The sequence below is a fragment of the Cynocephalus volans genome, chromosome 8 (assembly GCF_027409185.1).
Source record: "Cynocephalus volans isolate mCynVol1 chromosome 8, mCynVol1.pri, whole genome shotgun sequence".
NCBI lineage: Eukaryota > Metazoa > Chordata > Mammalia > Dermoptera > Cynocephalidae > Cynocephalus > Cynocephalus volans.
The window spans coordinates 75,219,622-75,236,624 of record NC_084467.1 but is presented as its reverse complement, the minus strand read 5'-3'; the positions used below and the strand labels follow the sequence as shown (position 1 = coordinate 75,236,624).

General features: G+C 33.2%; 1 protein-coding gene across 1 annotated transcript in view; it reads left to right on the top strand.

The window, feature by feature from the left end:
• COL24A1 (collagen type XXIV alpha 1 chain) overlaps nt 1-17,003 on the top strand; it is a 354,783-nt gene that overhangs the window by 166,515 nt on the left and 171,265 nt on the right. Inside the window, exon 23 of the mRNA XM_063105785.1 lies at nt 8,183-8,227. Coding sequence (XP_062961855.1) covers nt 8,183-8,227 — 45 coding nt within the window. The remainder of the gene's footprint in view (nt 1-8,182; nt 8,228-17,003) is intronic.

Here is a 17,003-nt window from a genome sequence, read left to right as displayed (position 1 = left end):
TCAGGGAATTAACCACAGGACAGCAAAATAGTTCCATTGCAGAGGTTAAGTGGTGGTGGTTGTCATTAGTACATCACAGAACAGAAAAAAGCCAGCCCAGAGACAAAGTTCTGACCTTGAGCAGTAAACATCTAACACCATCGTAGAACACCTATAAAACCTGGAAGAGATAGCTGTCTCCTCAAATGTGCAGGCATCGATGTAAAGACACAAAGATCAAGAAAGAACAGAGAAATATGACACCAACAAAGGAAACCAACAAAGCACCAGCAATGGACTCAGAAGAACAATGAATTTATGAAATGTCTGACTGAGAGTCCAGAATAATCCTCTTACAGATGTTCAGAAAGTCACAAGAAAATAGACACAGAAAATTAAATGATATTTGGAAAACAATGCAGGAACAGAATGAGAAACTTGATAAAGAATCAAATATATTTAAAAGCAAATAAAAGTTCTAGAAATAAAGAATATGTTATCTAAACTGAAAAACTCAATAGAAAGCTCTAATAACAGACCCTTATCAAACAGAGGAAAGAATCAGTAAGCTTGAAGACAGAACATCCAAAATTATCCAACTAGAGGAGGGAAAAGAAGAAGAATAAGAAAAAATGAAACAGAATTGCAGCAATTATGGGACTCCTTCAAGCAAATTAATCTCTTTATAATTGGCATACTCAAAGGAGATGAAAGTGAGTCCTAGAAAGCATATTTAAGGAAATAATGGCTGAAAATTTTCCAAGTATAGAGAAAGATGACAGCATTCAGGTACAGGATGCTCACAGGTCACCAGTCAAATTCAGTCCAAAAAGGAACACCCTAAGGCACATCGTAATCAAATTATCAAAAACCAAAGACAAAGAAAGATTACTGAAAACAGCAAGATAAAAAAAAAAACACATAACATGAAAGGGAGCTCTAATACAGTTCTCAGCAGATTTCTCAGTAGAAACCCTTCAGGCCAGGAGAGAATGGGGCGATATATTCGAAGTGTTGAAGGAAAAACACTGTCAACCAAGAATGCTGTATCCAGCATAATTAACCTTCAAATATGAAAGAGAAATAAACTTCTTCTCAGACAAACAAAAGCTAAGGGAATTCATCAACATCAGACCTGCCTTACAAGAAATGCTAAAGGGAATTCTTCAAGGTGAAAGAAGGTGACACTAAAGTGTATCAAGGAAACATTTGAAGGTACAAAATTCAAGTAGTAAATACATAGGTAATCTCAGAATACTCCAATATTGTTAGGGTAGTGAATAAACCACTTATATCTTTTCTAAGAAAACTAACGGACAAACCCAATAAACAAATAACAAATAAATTCAACACCATGTAAGAGATAGGCATCATTAAAAGATGTAACTAGAAACAACATAATTTTTTAAAGTGGGCGAGAATAATGTCAAAGCATACAGATGGCTTTGGTTTTTTCTCCTTAGCAATCAAAATTAAGTTGTTATTAGTTTAAAATAATCTGTTATATCTATAATATATTTTCTATAAGCCTCATGGTAACCATAACACAAAAACCTATAATAGACATACTAAAAATAAATAGCAAGAAATCAAAATATAGAGTTAAAGAAAACCACTTAATCACAAATGAAGACAGTAAGACTGGGAAAACAAAAAGAGGATCTACAAAACAACCAGAAAAAAAGTAACAATGGCACTAATAAGTCCCTATATATCAATAATAACTCTAAATGTAAATTGATTAAGTTTCCAATTAAAAGACATAATGTGGCTGAATGGATTGTAAAACAGGAACCAACCATATGCTGCCTAAAAGAAACTCACTTCACCTATAAGGACACACATAGACTAAAAGTGAAGAGGTGGAAAAATATATTTTATGCAAATACAAATGAAAAAAGAACAGAAGTAGCTATATTTTTGTCAGATAAAACAGACTTCAAGCCAAGGAAAGTAAAAGAATGATAAGGAAGGTCATCATATAATGATAAAGGGATCAGTTCAAAAAGAGGATATAACAATTCTATGTAAATACTCACCCAACAGCAAAGCACCCAGATATATAAAGCAAATGCTAGTAGATCTAATGGGAGAAATAGACTCCAACATAATAATAATTGGTGACTTTAATGTCACACTTTAGCAGAGGACATATTATTCAGACAGAAAATTAACCAAGAAGCATCAGAGTTAAGCTCTACCCCAGATTAATTGTACTTAATGGACATTTATAGGACATTTTATCCAGCAGTCACAGAATACACACTTTTCTCAACAGAACGTGGAACATGTTTTAGAATAGACAATATGTTAGGTCATGAAACAAATCTTAATAAATTTTTAAAAATTGAAATCATACCAACTATCTTGTCCAACCACAACAGAATAAAACTAGAAATCAATAACAGAAGGACATTGAAAAATGCAAAGCTACATGGAAATTAATCAACATGTTCCTAAACAACAAATGGGCCAAAGAAGAAGTAAAAAGGAAATTAAAACATTCCTGGAGACAAATGAAAATGAAAACACAATATACCAGAACCTATGAGATACAGCAAAAGCAGTTCCAAGAAGGAAGTTTATAGCAATAAATGGCTACATCAAAAAAGTAGAATAACTTCAAATAAACAACCTCAAGGAACTAGAAAAACAAGAGCAAACCAAACCCAAAATTAGTAGGAGAGAAATAACAGAGATCAGAGCAGAGGTGAATGAATTAGAGATTTTTTTCAAAAAGCAAAATGTCCATGAAACAAATGTTTTTCAAAAAGATTTTTCAAAATTGATAAACCTTTAGCTAGACTAACAAAGAAAAAAAGAGAAGACTCCAACAAATAAAGTCAGAAATGAAAAAAGAGATGTTACAACTGATACCACAGAAATACAAAAGATCAAAAGATTATTATGAACAACTACTTGCTAAAAAACTGGAAAACACAGAAGAAATGGATAAATCCTGGGCACGTGCAACTTGCTCAGGTTGAATCATGAAGAATTGGAAAACCTAAACAGACCAATAATGATAATAAGATTCAAGCACTGATAAAAAGCCTCCCAACAAAGAAAACTCCAAGACCAGATGGCTTCATTGCCAAATACTACCAAACATTTAAAGAAGAACTAATACCAATCCTTCTCAAACTCTTCTGAGTAATTGAAGAGGAGGGAATACTTCCAAACTCATTCTATGAGGCTAGCATCACCTTCATACTAAAACTAAAAAACGACACAACAACAACAAAAAGAAAACTATAGGACAATATCCCTAATGCACATAGATGCAAAAATCCTCAGCAAAATACTAGCAAACAGAATCCAACAACAATTAAAAAAATCATTCACCATGATCAAGTGGGTTTCATCCCAGGAATTCAAGGATGGTTCAACATGTGCAAATCAATAAATGTGATATATTACATCAACAGAATGAAAGAAAAAAATGATATGATCATTTCAAAAGATGCAGAAAAAGCACTTGATAAAATTCAACACCCTTTCATGACAAAAGCCCTCAACAAACGAGGTATAGAAGGAATGTACCTCAACACAATAAAGGCCATATACAACAAACCCACAACTATTATCATACTGAATGGACAAAAATTGAAGGATTTTCCTGTAAGATCTGGAACAAGACAAGGATGCCTGCTCTTATTCAACATAGTACTGGAAGTTCTAGCCAAAACAATCAGACAAGAGGAAGCAATAAAGGGTATCCGAATCGGAAATGAGGAAGTCAACCTATCCCTATTTGCAGATGACATGTTTATATACATAGAAAACACTAAAGACTGCACCAAAAACTTACTAGAACTAATAAATGAATTCAGTATAGTGGCAAAATGCAAAATCAACACACAAAAATCAGCAGTGTTTCTATGCCAAAAATGAAGTATCGGAAGAGGATATCAAAAAGCTAATTTCATTCACAATAACTACCAAAAACGTGAAATACTTACAAGTAAATTTAACCAAGGACGTGAAAGACCTACAATGAAAAACTATAAAACATTGATGAAAGAAATTTAAGACGATGCAAATAAATGGAAAGATATCCTGTGTTTATGGGTTGGAGGGATTGATATCATCAAAATGTCCATATTAACCAAAGCAATCTGTAGATTCAATACAATGCCTATCAAAATACCAATGACATTTTTCACAAGAATAGAAAAATGATCTTAAAATTTGTATGGAACCACAAAAGACCCCATATAGCCATGCAATCTTAAACGAACAAACAAAAAAAGCAAAGTTGAAGGCATCACACTACCTGACTTCAAAATATAGTATAAACCTATACTAACCAAAATAGCATAGTACTGTCATAAAAGCAGACAAATTGATTAATGGATCAGAATAGAAACCCCAGAAATAAACCTATGCATTTACAGCTAACTGATTTTGAACATAGGTGCCAGGAATATACAGTGGGGAAAGGACAGCATCTTCAATAAATACTGCTGGGAAAACTGAAAATCCACATGCAGAAGATTAAAACTAGACCCATATCTCTCACCATACACAAAAATCAACTCAAAATGGATTAAAGATCTAAATTTAAGACCCCAAACCATGAAACTACTAGTAGAAAACATAGGGGAAACACTACATGAAATTGGAGTGGGCAGTACTTTTTTGAGCAAGACTACAAAGACACAGACAGCTAAAGCAAAAATACACAAATTAGACTACATCAAACTGAAATGCTTCTGCACAGAAAGGGGCATTATCAACAAAGTGAAGAAACAGCCTACAGAATGGGAGAAAGTGTTTGCAAGCTACATATTAGACAAGGGGCTAATATCTAGAATATATAAGGAACTTGAACGACTCAACAGCAAAAAAACAAAAAACCCAATTTAAAAATGTGCAAACAATCCTAACAGATACTTCTCAAAAGAAAGCATACAAATGGCCAACAGGCAATGAAAAAATGCTCAACAACACTAATCATGATGTTATGATGTAATCATGGGAAATGCAAATTAAAACCACAGTAAGATATCTCACCCCAGTTAGAATGGCTATTATCAACAAAACAGAAAATAAATGCTGGTGAGGATGTGGAGAAAAGGGAGCTCTCCTACATTGTTGGTGGGAATGTAAACTGGTACAGCCATGTGGAAAATAGTATGGAGGTTCCTCAGAGAACTAAAAATTGAACTACCCTATGACCCAGCAATCCCACTACTGGGCATATCCGCAGTGGAAATGAAATCAACATAAGGAAGAGACATCTGCACTCCCATGTTCATTAAGACACTATTCACAATAGCCAAGAGACGGAATCAACCTATATGCTCATCAGTGGATGAATGGATAAAAAAACCAAAACAAAACAAACAAAAACAAAAAAACCCCCAAAACTGTAGTATATATACACAATGCAATACTATTCAGAGGAAAAAGCAAAACAAATGAAATCCTGTCATTTGCAGAAACATGGTTGGGATTGGAGAGCATCATGTTAAGTGAAGTAAGCCGGGCACAGAAAGACAAATACTGCATGATCTCACTCATATGTAGAGTCTGGAAAAAAAAAAAAAAAGTGGTTCTCATAGAAGTAGAGAATAGAATAATGGTTACCAGAGGCCAAGAGGGGAAGGGGGTGGGGAGTGGGAAGGGAAGTGCTGGACTAATGGATACAAAGCTATGCTATCTACCCTAAGTGAATCAATGTACAGTATATGCATGTATTGAAACAACACATTTTACCACACAAACATGTACAAGTAAATGTTTTAAAAAATAGATAAAAGTTAACTAAAAATTGAAAAGAGTCATAGTGTTATTGCTAACTTTCCTAAAGCTAGAGTTTTTTATATTAAGCTCATCATTTTTATGATGCTGGAATCTGAGAAAAGCTAAACAACACTTCTTGGGGTCAGTAAAGAAATATAAGCTGAAGTATTTTTTAATATATCAGCATGTCTGTCTGTGGCTGAAATTGTCCTGGGGAATATGTGTACCTGAGTCTCTCAAGTTACATTCAACCCTCCTCCCCACCCCCACCCCCACCTCTGAGAAGCACAGTATTTATAAACAGAAGGCTTACTTAATCAATTCTTTATTGGAATAATCCCTTCACTGTGAAGTAGTGCTAGGAAATCCAACTGTGAGGTACCATCCAGTCAAACTGGCAAGAAACTGCATCTCAGTCATTACTGAGACCCTACCTCTTCCTTAGAATCACGCCAGAATCTACGTGGCTTCTGTTACCCAGCAAATGCAGGAAGTTCCTTCCTCCCTAGCTGTCACTGAAATTTGTTTTTTGCATCATTAGTTATTTTCTGGGACCTGGCTCTCCCCGGGGGAGCAATTGGGTGTTGATTAAGAGTCACTACCTTTCAGAGAACCTCAGGAACTTTCTTTTCTCCCTAGGCCTGGGTAAATATCCCTCCCCGCCCCGACACACACTCCTCTTTGTCTCTCTCTCTTTCTATCTCTTTCTCATCCTCAAAGACAAGTTACCTCTTACCTTCAGACCCTAAAAACTAAAGCAATGATACAGGTAATCTGCAAGCAATTTCTGCTTTCTGTCTGTTAACACAAACCTCCCCTAAGACTAAGTAGCACAAAGAGTCCATTTTCCTTTTTGAAATTTGAGAAGGGCAACTTTTGGGTAAAAGAGGGAGAAATACTAGAAAATTAATATCTGTATATTTTCCTACCATAAATTTTCTATAAAAGCGCCTAATGAGCTGCTGTCAAAAAACTAGGTATTACAACCTACTACAACACTTCAGTCTTTAGTATTTATCTAAATGCGTACAGAAATTGAAAGAAAATTTGTGTGGACTTTGAAAGTTTATTTCAAAGTGATTATTTATTATGAATGCTAGGTTTCAGCACTTAAAATCAGCACTATCTAATACAAAGCACATTGTAGACTACAGATGTATATAGAAAAGTAAAAAGAAACAGGTAAAATTAATTTTAATAGTACATTTTATTTAACTCAAGATATCAAAATATTATCTTTTCAACATGTAATCAATATAAAAAATATAATTTTCTTTTTTTGTACAAAATCTTTGTAATCTAGTTTGTTTTTATGTTTACACCACTTTTTAGTTCATACCAACCCATTTCAAATACTCAGTAGCTACATGTCATTAGTGGCTGCAACATTGTTCAGTATCTTAACATCCTACTATTTATTTCACACTGCAATATAATTATTAACTTTTTAAGACAGCAATTGATGGCTTTAATTTTCTATTTCTGTAAACAAAATGTGCATTTTTGTCACATTCACTATATATGATACCCTGAATTTAATCTTCTACCTCTCATTAATCTGTACCTTTGCTCATGCCATTCCCCACCACTAAATATGGTGTAAGTATCACCTATTGTTCAGGACCCAACTCAAATACAGTTTTATAATCCATTATTTGAAATCATTAGTGTTTGGAATTTTGAAAAGTAATATGGTGCATTAATGTATTTTACTTAACACTTCCAGTAGGCCGTGGGATAGCACGCCATAATCAGATACATTAATATTTCTGTAGTGAAATGTAAGAATGTTCAGTTTAATTGGAATAAATCAAGACTGTAAATGATCTTACGCAAATCAGATTAGGCATTGCCACCAAATACATTCAGATTAGTTCAAGTTTGCCACCAAATGAGTTGGAAAAACTGGGCTTTCAGGGCTTTGTGGAATGCACAATTGTTGCTCAGGGGTTATGAACATACATTACTTCTCCAGTGATGCCACCTCTAGCTATTCCAGCTCACAGGGTGCCTACACCTACAAACTCCTTTGGTACTTACCTGTGGCTTGTTTTCTGTTCTGCTTGAGCAAATAGAGCATCCCTGTGGTCAAGGTCTTTATTATTATTCTTAATGTCTTTCACAGTGCCTACTGTTTTGCTTTTTACACAGTACACCTCAATAACTATTGGGTTTTTTTGTAAAAAGTGTTTGTAAAAGTGTCTTAAAAGTGATTAAAAGTCATGAATAGGAGAATGTAATTTAAGAAAATAGATCATTAGTATTTGAGTGAAAATAGAGGAAGGACTACATTCAATAGAAATACTATAACAGAGTTTTGAATAACTGAGTTTTCTTTTGCCTTTTTATAGGTTATAACTAAACAATTGCACTAAAAATGTAAACAGAAGAGCTGTCATGAGTAATCATGATTGAGAAATAATCATTTTTGCAATTGTATATTCTTCATTAACAGGGAGAAGTCGGAGATCAAGGAAATATTGGAAAAATTGGGGAAACAGTAAGCTTATTTTATGCTCTTACTTTCATGTTTTTAATCATCTGTAATTTTTAGGAATCCTATTATCCATGATTTGTTAGCAACAATCATGTTAGCAAGAATCAGAATTCTTATCCACTACAAATTTAAATTCACTCGTGATGTTTCTATTGACAAATAAAACATACTGTACAAAAGAGATATGAGGGAAAACACAGTTGATGATATTTTCATCCATATGAATTATATTTATGATCTCAGGTGCATTCTTGTTTCTAATATTTGGTTTTCAATCTTAGTTCTGATAACTTCTATCTAAATTTGACCTTGTCATTTTTCATTATTAAAAAAGCTTATTACATCAGGAAATACTTTAAATAGTTTGAAGATAATTTTTCTTTAGATTTGAAAGATTGGAGCAAAGCAAGAGGTAATGAACCGGAAAGTATAATTCCTTGCCTCAATGAAAATTATTGTGGAAGTACAGGACTTCATGTTGTTGAATCAGGTCTATTAAAAGTAATTTCATTTCCTACAGTGAAGAAAGCCAGCTAAAATATTCCATAACAAATGAATCCAAATAGCATATATAAAGTGAAAAATTAAATTAAAACAATGAAAGTATACTTATTTGAGTTTGCTACGTTGTCACAAAGTAGGTGATACCGTTTGATAGCTTAAATGAGAAAATTCAATTCCCTGTCAGATTGTCCTACAACTTAAATAAAAATGACATTTTCTACAAAATTCTCGTAAGCTTTGATAATTAAACAATTATAACTCCTGTTCTTATAATAAAACAACAAACCATTTCTCATACTCTTATTTTTTGTCATTGATGATGAATAAAAATAGGGAAAGGATCTGTTTAATCTTATAAGATCATTGCCACACCCAATTAATTCTGAGTCACTAGAAGGTGAACTTTTTCTTGTTTTTGCTGAGAAAGAAAATTTCAGTGGAGTAATTATATCAATTAGATTATTAAAGGTTTCTCCTCAAATATGATTGTAACATATTTCTCTATGGCCATTCAAATAAAGTTCTGCCATTTTTGTGAGACAAATTGCTTAGGAAATACATATAAGCTAGAGTTAATATCCAAAGTTAAAATACCACTGAAGAATATCTTTTCTTAAAATAACACCTTATAGGGCCGACCCCGTGGTGCACTCGGGTGAGTGCGGCGCTGGAAGGTCCGAGGCCGTGGGTTCGGATCCTATATAGGGATGGCCAGTGTGCTCACTGGCTGAGCGCGGTGCGGGCGACACCAAGCCAAGGGTTGCGATCCCCTTACTGGTCACAAAAAAAAAAAAAAAACCCTTATATATTAAACTTTTAAGTGTTACTTACTTAATAGTGTTGGACTAGTTCTACACAGTATAAGAGCCCATTGCCAGTGCTGTCTAAAGGGGAAATGGACTGTCTTGACAGGTAATAGATTTTTTTACTGAAAAGAGTATAACATTTTTTGAACATTTGCTACTTACTGCAAAGAGTATAACATTTTTTGAACATTTGCTATGTGCTAGGCATAATGCTGTGATGATATTTCATTTAATTCTCAAACATTTTAAAAAGATACATTTTGTTATTCCAATTTTTAAAATTAGGAAACTGGAGCACAGTAGTAACCAGTTCAGTTACATAGTTAATAAATTGCTGAACTGAAATTTAAATCCAGAGTTCCAATCTCAGAATTCATATCTCTGCATTATACCATGCTGGAATATTTTAATATTAGTTGAACAGCCATTTGGCCTAGATGTCATAGAGAGGCTTTAAGCATCAGCTAAGTTATCAAACAAGAGGACCTTTCCAACTCAAAGATTTTCTCTCTCCTGTTAAGGATGGGAGATAAGGCTTCTTAAAAAAAATTACTGACTGTGTTAAATCAAAAAATAAAAGTCTAAAGAATATTCTGGCTCTCAGTAATTCGATGATTTTATTTTGTCTTGTTAATTTCCACATTTTATAAATATAGTCCATCTAATCCAGAGTTCTGTTGTCAAGAAAACTCGGGACATATGCAAAAATATGGTTGCGCTTCATGACATCCATCTTATAACCTTAGAATATCCAAACTAATTGTAGTAGCTAGTTTTTACTTTGCCCAATCTTTTTGTGCAGTCCTTTAATTGCCTTTAACTGGACCTTCTCCAGTTTTGTTTCTTTCTAGATTTATAGCAGTTTGAACCCAATTTGTGATAGTCCATGCCAAGTACAGCAGTCCTATCTGTATTACATATCTATATACCTTTTACAAACATTTACTGTATACAAAAAATTAATTTCTGTAAATGTGCCCTAAATGAGTCTCTAATTTAGATGCCCTCTCATCGTCCTCATTCTAGCATTCTACTTTTTACAAGTAAAACTAGAATTATCTCACCATAATTACTCGTTCTCTCTGTTCTTAAACTGTCTAGTCCAAAAGTATTTGAAGAGCTGTAAATGAGAAAAAAAATGTACTTTTCAGTATTGGTCAAGAGACCAGAATTAAGATCTGGTATTAATTAAGATAGATATTACAAGGGAACAGCTTTTGGTTTAATATAGGCAAGAATATTTTAATAGAATTTCTAGGACTCATATAGGCTCTTCCATAGAATAATTCAACATCTCATTATTAGAAGATTTGATGACTGTGTTCACTCACTTATTCAGCAGATATTTATTGATTGTTCCAGGCACATTTTTTAACATATGGTCCCTGCCTTTATGAAACTTACAGTCTATTGGAGGTTTGACAGACTTTAAGTGATCACGTAAAGAAATATATAGTTATAACATTCTATAATTGAAACATTCTATAAAGTATAAGGGACTATGGCAAGAGTGCCAAGGAGATGGGAGAACTCTGTTCTGAGGAAATGACATATGAGTTGTAATCATAAAGAACTGGTATGTTAGCCAAGGAGGAGGGAGAAAGAATGTTCCTGGAATATGCAGTATAACGTATTTCCTACCTTTGCCACTTACCTGGCTTTAGAGTAAAAGGATGAAAATAACTACTTCATAGAGTTTCTTATGAGGATTAAACATTATCATGCACATAAAGCACTTAGCACAGCGCCAGTCACATTATTAAATCTAGATAAATGTTAGCTGTGGTGGTGATTGTTACATGTGATGATCCTAAGTGGGAAAAAATTTAGCTGTTTTAATAAACAGAAAGCTGTTTTAATAATATCCAGTGTGGATAGACCTTGGTGAACAAAGGAAATGCCATGTGAGATTACACTAGTGAAGGAGGCAGGATCCAATCATTCAAGGCCATGTTTGTAACTTTGGACTTGATCCTAAGGTCAATGAAAAATCACTGATAGTTTTCTAAGTAAGCCAATATCATTATTTAATTTGTATTTTAAGATCTGATTGCAATGGATTATGAAATTAGAACATGGTCTTCAGGTGCAGAAGTAGAGGGGTAACCAGTTAGGATGCTATTGTAGTAGTCTAAATAAAAGAGAAAGATGACTTGGACCAGGGTCAAGTAGATTCAGTGGAGATAAAAAAAAATAAGTGGATGTATTTAAGGTATTTGAGGTGATAGATAAGATATATGTTGAAAAAAAAAAAAAAAAAGGAAGGATTCTAGTCAGCCCCAACATACAATAGACTTTAATAACTAAACTATTTATGATTTATCAGGAATATTCTAGAAGCGTAAGGAACTGGTATATATGATATCTGAGGATAATTCCAATTCTAAGAATTGAAATGTTTCTAGTCTTCCTGTCACCTGCCAGTTTGCCTTCTTTTCTCTGGCCCTTTTCTAGTTTCATTAGTCTTTTTGAAGTTGGAGCAAACCAGACTAGACTAAGTATTTTAGAGGCAATGACTTCACAACTTTCTCCATGAATGGGATAATGACTTTTATTATGTTTTCTTTATTGTTGATGATTTTCAAAACCATGCAGACCTTTTTCTATAATGGGAAACTGGGAATGTCTTTGGATAATAATCAACAGGATCCATTCCTGCTCTATTATTTTAAATATAAACTGTGGGGTTTTTTTCATAAAGCGTTCTTGATTACATTAAGTTTCAGTTGCCACTTTTCTGCCCCTTTGAAGAGATTCACATGATCATCCTATAGTCTAGCCACGTTGATTTTTCTCTTAAAACGTGACCCAACTGATTTGACTTTACCTCATTCATTTCTTAACTTATCAAGTTAGCAACCCCTTTGATGAGATTCACAGGATCATCCTATAGTCTAGCCACGTTGATTTTTCTCTTAAAACGTGACCCAACTGATTTGACTTTACCTCATTCATTTCTTAACTTATCAAGTTAGCAAGATTTCATGAGCAATCTACTGTGTCCTCTCTGTTTTTCTGCCATCCCTCTGGTGTGCTAGTGTATAGTAAATGACCTATGAACAGAAAGGAAGAGGAGGAGGAAAATCCATGGATAATCCTCAAAATCAGGTACTCCACTTCTCATTACAAAGCCATTAGAATCATAAACCTTCTGATGGCTGATTCCAAGCTGGATTATAACCAATACATTCAAAATCAAACAGAGGTAGAGTCAGAGGAGGAAATAAAAAGAAAGAAATTTGCTTATTGAAGACCATAAATATCTATTTATTGAAGGTCTGAAGTCTTAATACCATTCTAAAAAGTGGAAACTAAAATTTATTGAAGTTATATGAAGTGTTCATAGCCATGTTAGTCAGCAGCAGATCTGGATTTCAAATCCGAATTTTTTATCTTCAGTTCCAAGTCTCCCTTCTTTGCATCAAGTAATCATCAATTTTTTTTTTTTTTGTCTTTAAATGGAACTTTGAAGTGCATCTTTGGGAATTAATGGTTGGAAAAATTTGAATTAATAGTTAAGAAGATTTGAAAAGGGGCAAAATAAAATTTTATTCTGTAATATCCTAAGCCAAACTGGCACTTTAATTTTAAAATATTGCCAAATATTATTAGTTTCTGAGAAATGTGGAAACATTATTTAATGTATTTTTAATGGAAATGAGAATAATTTTGGAGAAGTTGGTAATCTGTTAGAAGTACTTAGCACAAAACTTCATTTGATGCAGTGGTTAGTTTTGCTGCTCTCTGATAGCATTACCATGAAATGAGCTAGATACAAGTTTATTTTGAAATGAAGTGAGTTTCATTTTTTCTTTCATTAATTGAAGAATTCTAGCTTTAGAGGGGCCTACCTAAATCATGAGAAGTCATATTTCCTTGAGGAAAAGACCCAGAAGCTGGTAGCACCATTTAGCCGAATAGGAAGAACTAAAGTAAAATTCTGCCAACTGCCCCTAAGTAGAGCCTCTGCAGTTTCAGTGCTTTTATCTTAAAGAATATCATTTCCCCCTTTAAGCTACACATATTTAAGCACAGCTGCAAAGTTATCATATACCTCCTATATAGCAGTAAATGATAATTTTTCTCAGGGAATGGAAAGTTCTACAAAATGTATATCCATGATACATTCTATCATCAGAAGGATGTTTACCGTGATATAATAAAATAGCTATAATTTGTGGAAAACCTGTACTATGCCAGATACTTCACATATATTATATCATTTAATCCTCATAAAGACCCTGGGAAATAATAATTATTATTCCTATTTTATACAAAGGGAAAATTATGTTTCAGAGAAGTTAAGAAACTTGTCCAGGGTCAGGTAGTATAGTAGCAGAGCTGAGTGAAAAGGACATACCTCTAACTTCTCTCTGTCATCCAGCTTCCTCTTAACAATTAACTTAAGATTTCCAATTTTCTTTCTAATGAATACATATTGTACTATTACTGAATGAAGTTAGAGGTCATGGGGTCAAAAGTAACCCATGATTTGAGAAGTGATTCTCAAAATCTATGATGTGTTAAAATGATTAGGTCTTGGAATCACGTATGTGACATTTAATCATGCTTGAAATGTATAAATAGCATCACTTATTCAATAAAGAAACCATAGTGAAGTAATTTCACTATGAAGATTATGTCTATGAAGGTATAGAAAATTAGAAAGGAGTATAAATAACTGACATGAAAAGGGAGACTACAGAAAGTGTGTGGACATATCAGTGGATATGAATAGAGATTTATGATATTACATCTCCAGGTAAATTGAAGAGAAGTGAATTCAAAAAGGACAATCCTACCCAATCCACCATTCTCTGAAAACCAGGTGCAGGTAACTCCAAGATGAACTGTACTACTTTATAGGTGAGAAGCCAATAGTTTTCTAATCACAAACAAAAAACATTTATCTAAGAAAATAAGGTCAGCAAATTTCTAGGTACAGTTGAAGTATGTACAAAACCGTAAGAGTGTCTGGATCTTTGGGGCAATTAGATATACTATTTTCCTGACAGTTTGGCATCTCTTTGTAAAAAGCAAAGCAAATTACTTGGAAAATAACAAATACTGTGTTAGATGTGATCCTACAGTATTATTTTCTACAACTATGTAAGTCAAAGTGTATGGGAAAATGAAAACCACAGAAAATTGTTCATATTGCAAAATCAAGAAGACATAGAGTAATGGTAAGAGCTAAACCAATATTAAATAATATATAAATAGTTATTAAAAGAAAAGCAGCAAAAATGGGGAGAAATCATGTGATTATAATAGAAAAGCAAAAAGGCAAAATTTCTATCCATAGGGAAAAAGAGTGATACACATGATGCTGTGCTACAAGCTAAAAACACAGAAGTTATGGAAAGCCAAGCATACCTATAAACATGTAAAGGCTTTATATGCCTTGCTTTATATTCAGTATTTTTTTCTTTTATCCTTACTAAATTTACACTTAGTGACTATTAAAAAGTAAAATATTGCAGGAAAAGGAATCAGATCTAGCATTTATGTAGTGATCTAGGAAACAAGGTATTTATCATATATGCCATACTAAAGAGTAATAAAAAAGAGTACCCTTCTCTGTCTAATAAAGTTCTTCAGATTGTACAAGTTGGAATAGCAATAAAATTATTTAAAAGAATCAAAATAAAAGATATGTTAAAATGGAACTTTGTGCTTCCAGTAGCATCAATCTTTTTTAGATGTGAACATTTAGTGTGCTTACTGCCTGGTGGCAATTCACCTGTTAGCTTTCCAACCAAGGAAACATAAATTTGATTACTTAACCTATTTTAGAATTGATAGATATAATTACTTCTTATTCCCTCTGGTTTTTAAGGATTTACTCCCAAGGATTAATTTCAAAAATCACATTCAATATAATTCCGCACTTGTGCCTGGAACATTAAGATTCAGAATCCAAATAGGTTTAAAGATTGTTGTTCTATGATTTGAAGTAAATTTATTGTCTACAAGTATGTGTGTCTCATGTTTTTCTTTGTCATGTGTTTATATTTGTGTGTTAGAAGGCTTGTGATTTTATAGCCAAAAAAATGAAAGATACAAGTAAAACATTTCTTTGATTTATTCTAGTATTCAAAGGATACTTATTGAACACTTACTGTGTGCTAGAGATATGGTTAAATAATACTTGATCCTTAAGTGATATATGTTCTAGAAAATGAGAAAAGAATTATATACATTATTTTGACAAAACATAAATCCTCTTATAAAAGATACTCTAAGAAAAAGAAGTAAAAGTTGTTTTGGCACCTATAATAAGGACATATGTGTTGATAGAGAAACCTTGGCTTTGTTTGACTAAAAACATGTTACTCTTCGCTTAGGTAGGGATATAACCAAGTGTTAATCACAACTTTTGAAGAAATGGCAGCTTTAAGATTCTATATAGAAGGAGTCTAGGAGTGGCATTTTGTTTGGAACAGGGTGCTAAGAGACTTTCCTTCAAGCTGTGTCTGCATAAAAACTGCACTATTTGCATTTATTAGTACTGCACTCTCTTATTTTTATTTTGATGTTTCACATCAGTAAAATATAGCAAAGATTTCTAATGATTTTTTATGTGTAGGATATATAAAATAAAGAATACGTTTACATTGCTTGATCATATCAAAGAATGTAATGGACTAATGGAAATAAAGGTATTGCCGTGGGTTACCTGTTAGCACTACCACCCTTACAGAAGGTGCTGGCTGAATTATAATTTGAGAATAAAGCTAGTGAAAAATCTTTGTGGTTCTGCTTTTTTTTTTTTTTTTAAGACCTAGTTAACCAATGTACTAGATTTTGAATCTTAAGGGTTACAAACGTTGTATGACAGGGGTCAGCAAACGTTTTTGTGAAGGACCAGATAGTATATATTTTAGGCTCTCAGGCCACATGGTCTCTGTCACACTACTTGACTCTGCTGTTGTAGTACAAAGCAGCCATAGACAATACATAAATGAACGAGCTTGGCTCTGTTCCCAGTAAAACTTTATTTACAAAAATAGAAGGCTGGCAGCCTTTGGCCTGCAGGCTGTAGTTTTTCTTCTCCTGTTCTAAAAAGTTAGACTTTATTTGGGATGCACCAGATTTTATTAAATGAGTCTGCCATATGTGGTTAGTCTTTTTTCATTAACAAAAGAACACTAAACCAATTGTGATTTCTTCAAATATTACTTTCAAATTAGAAAAGATTCAAATTAGCAGACAGATTGTGTTGCTACCATTCATTGATTTTGTGTACTGAGTGTGAATATAATGAATTAATTTACATTTATATGTAGACCACATGTATATCCAAAGTTCTCTACTGGAATTTATCGGTTTTTTTCTTAGCAAACACTTGAAAATCATAGCAGGAAATATTTTCAAGAGCAATGAAATCTGCTCTTATGTGCTCATATTTACTGAAACATTTTTCTGAAAATTATACATGTTCTTTGAAGTCTCGCTTTAAGGGTCAA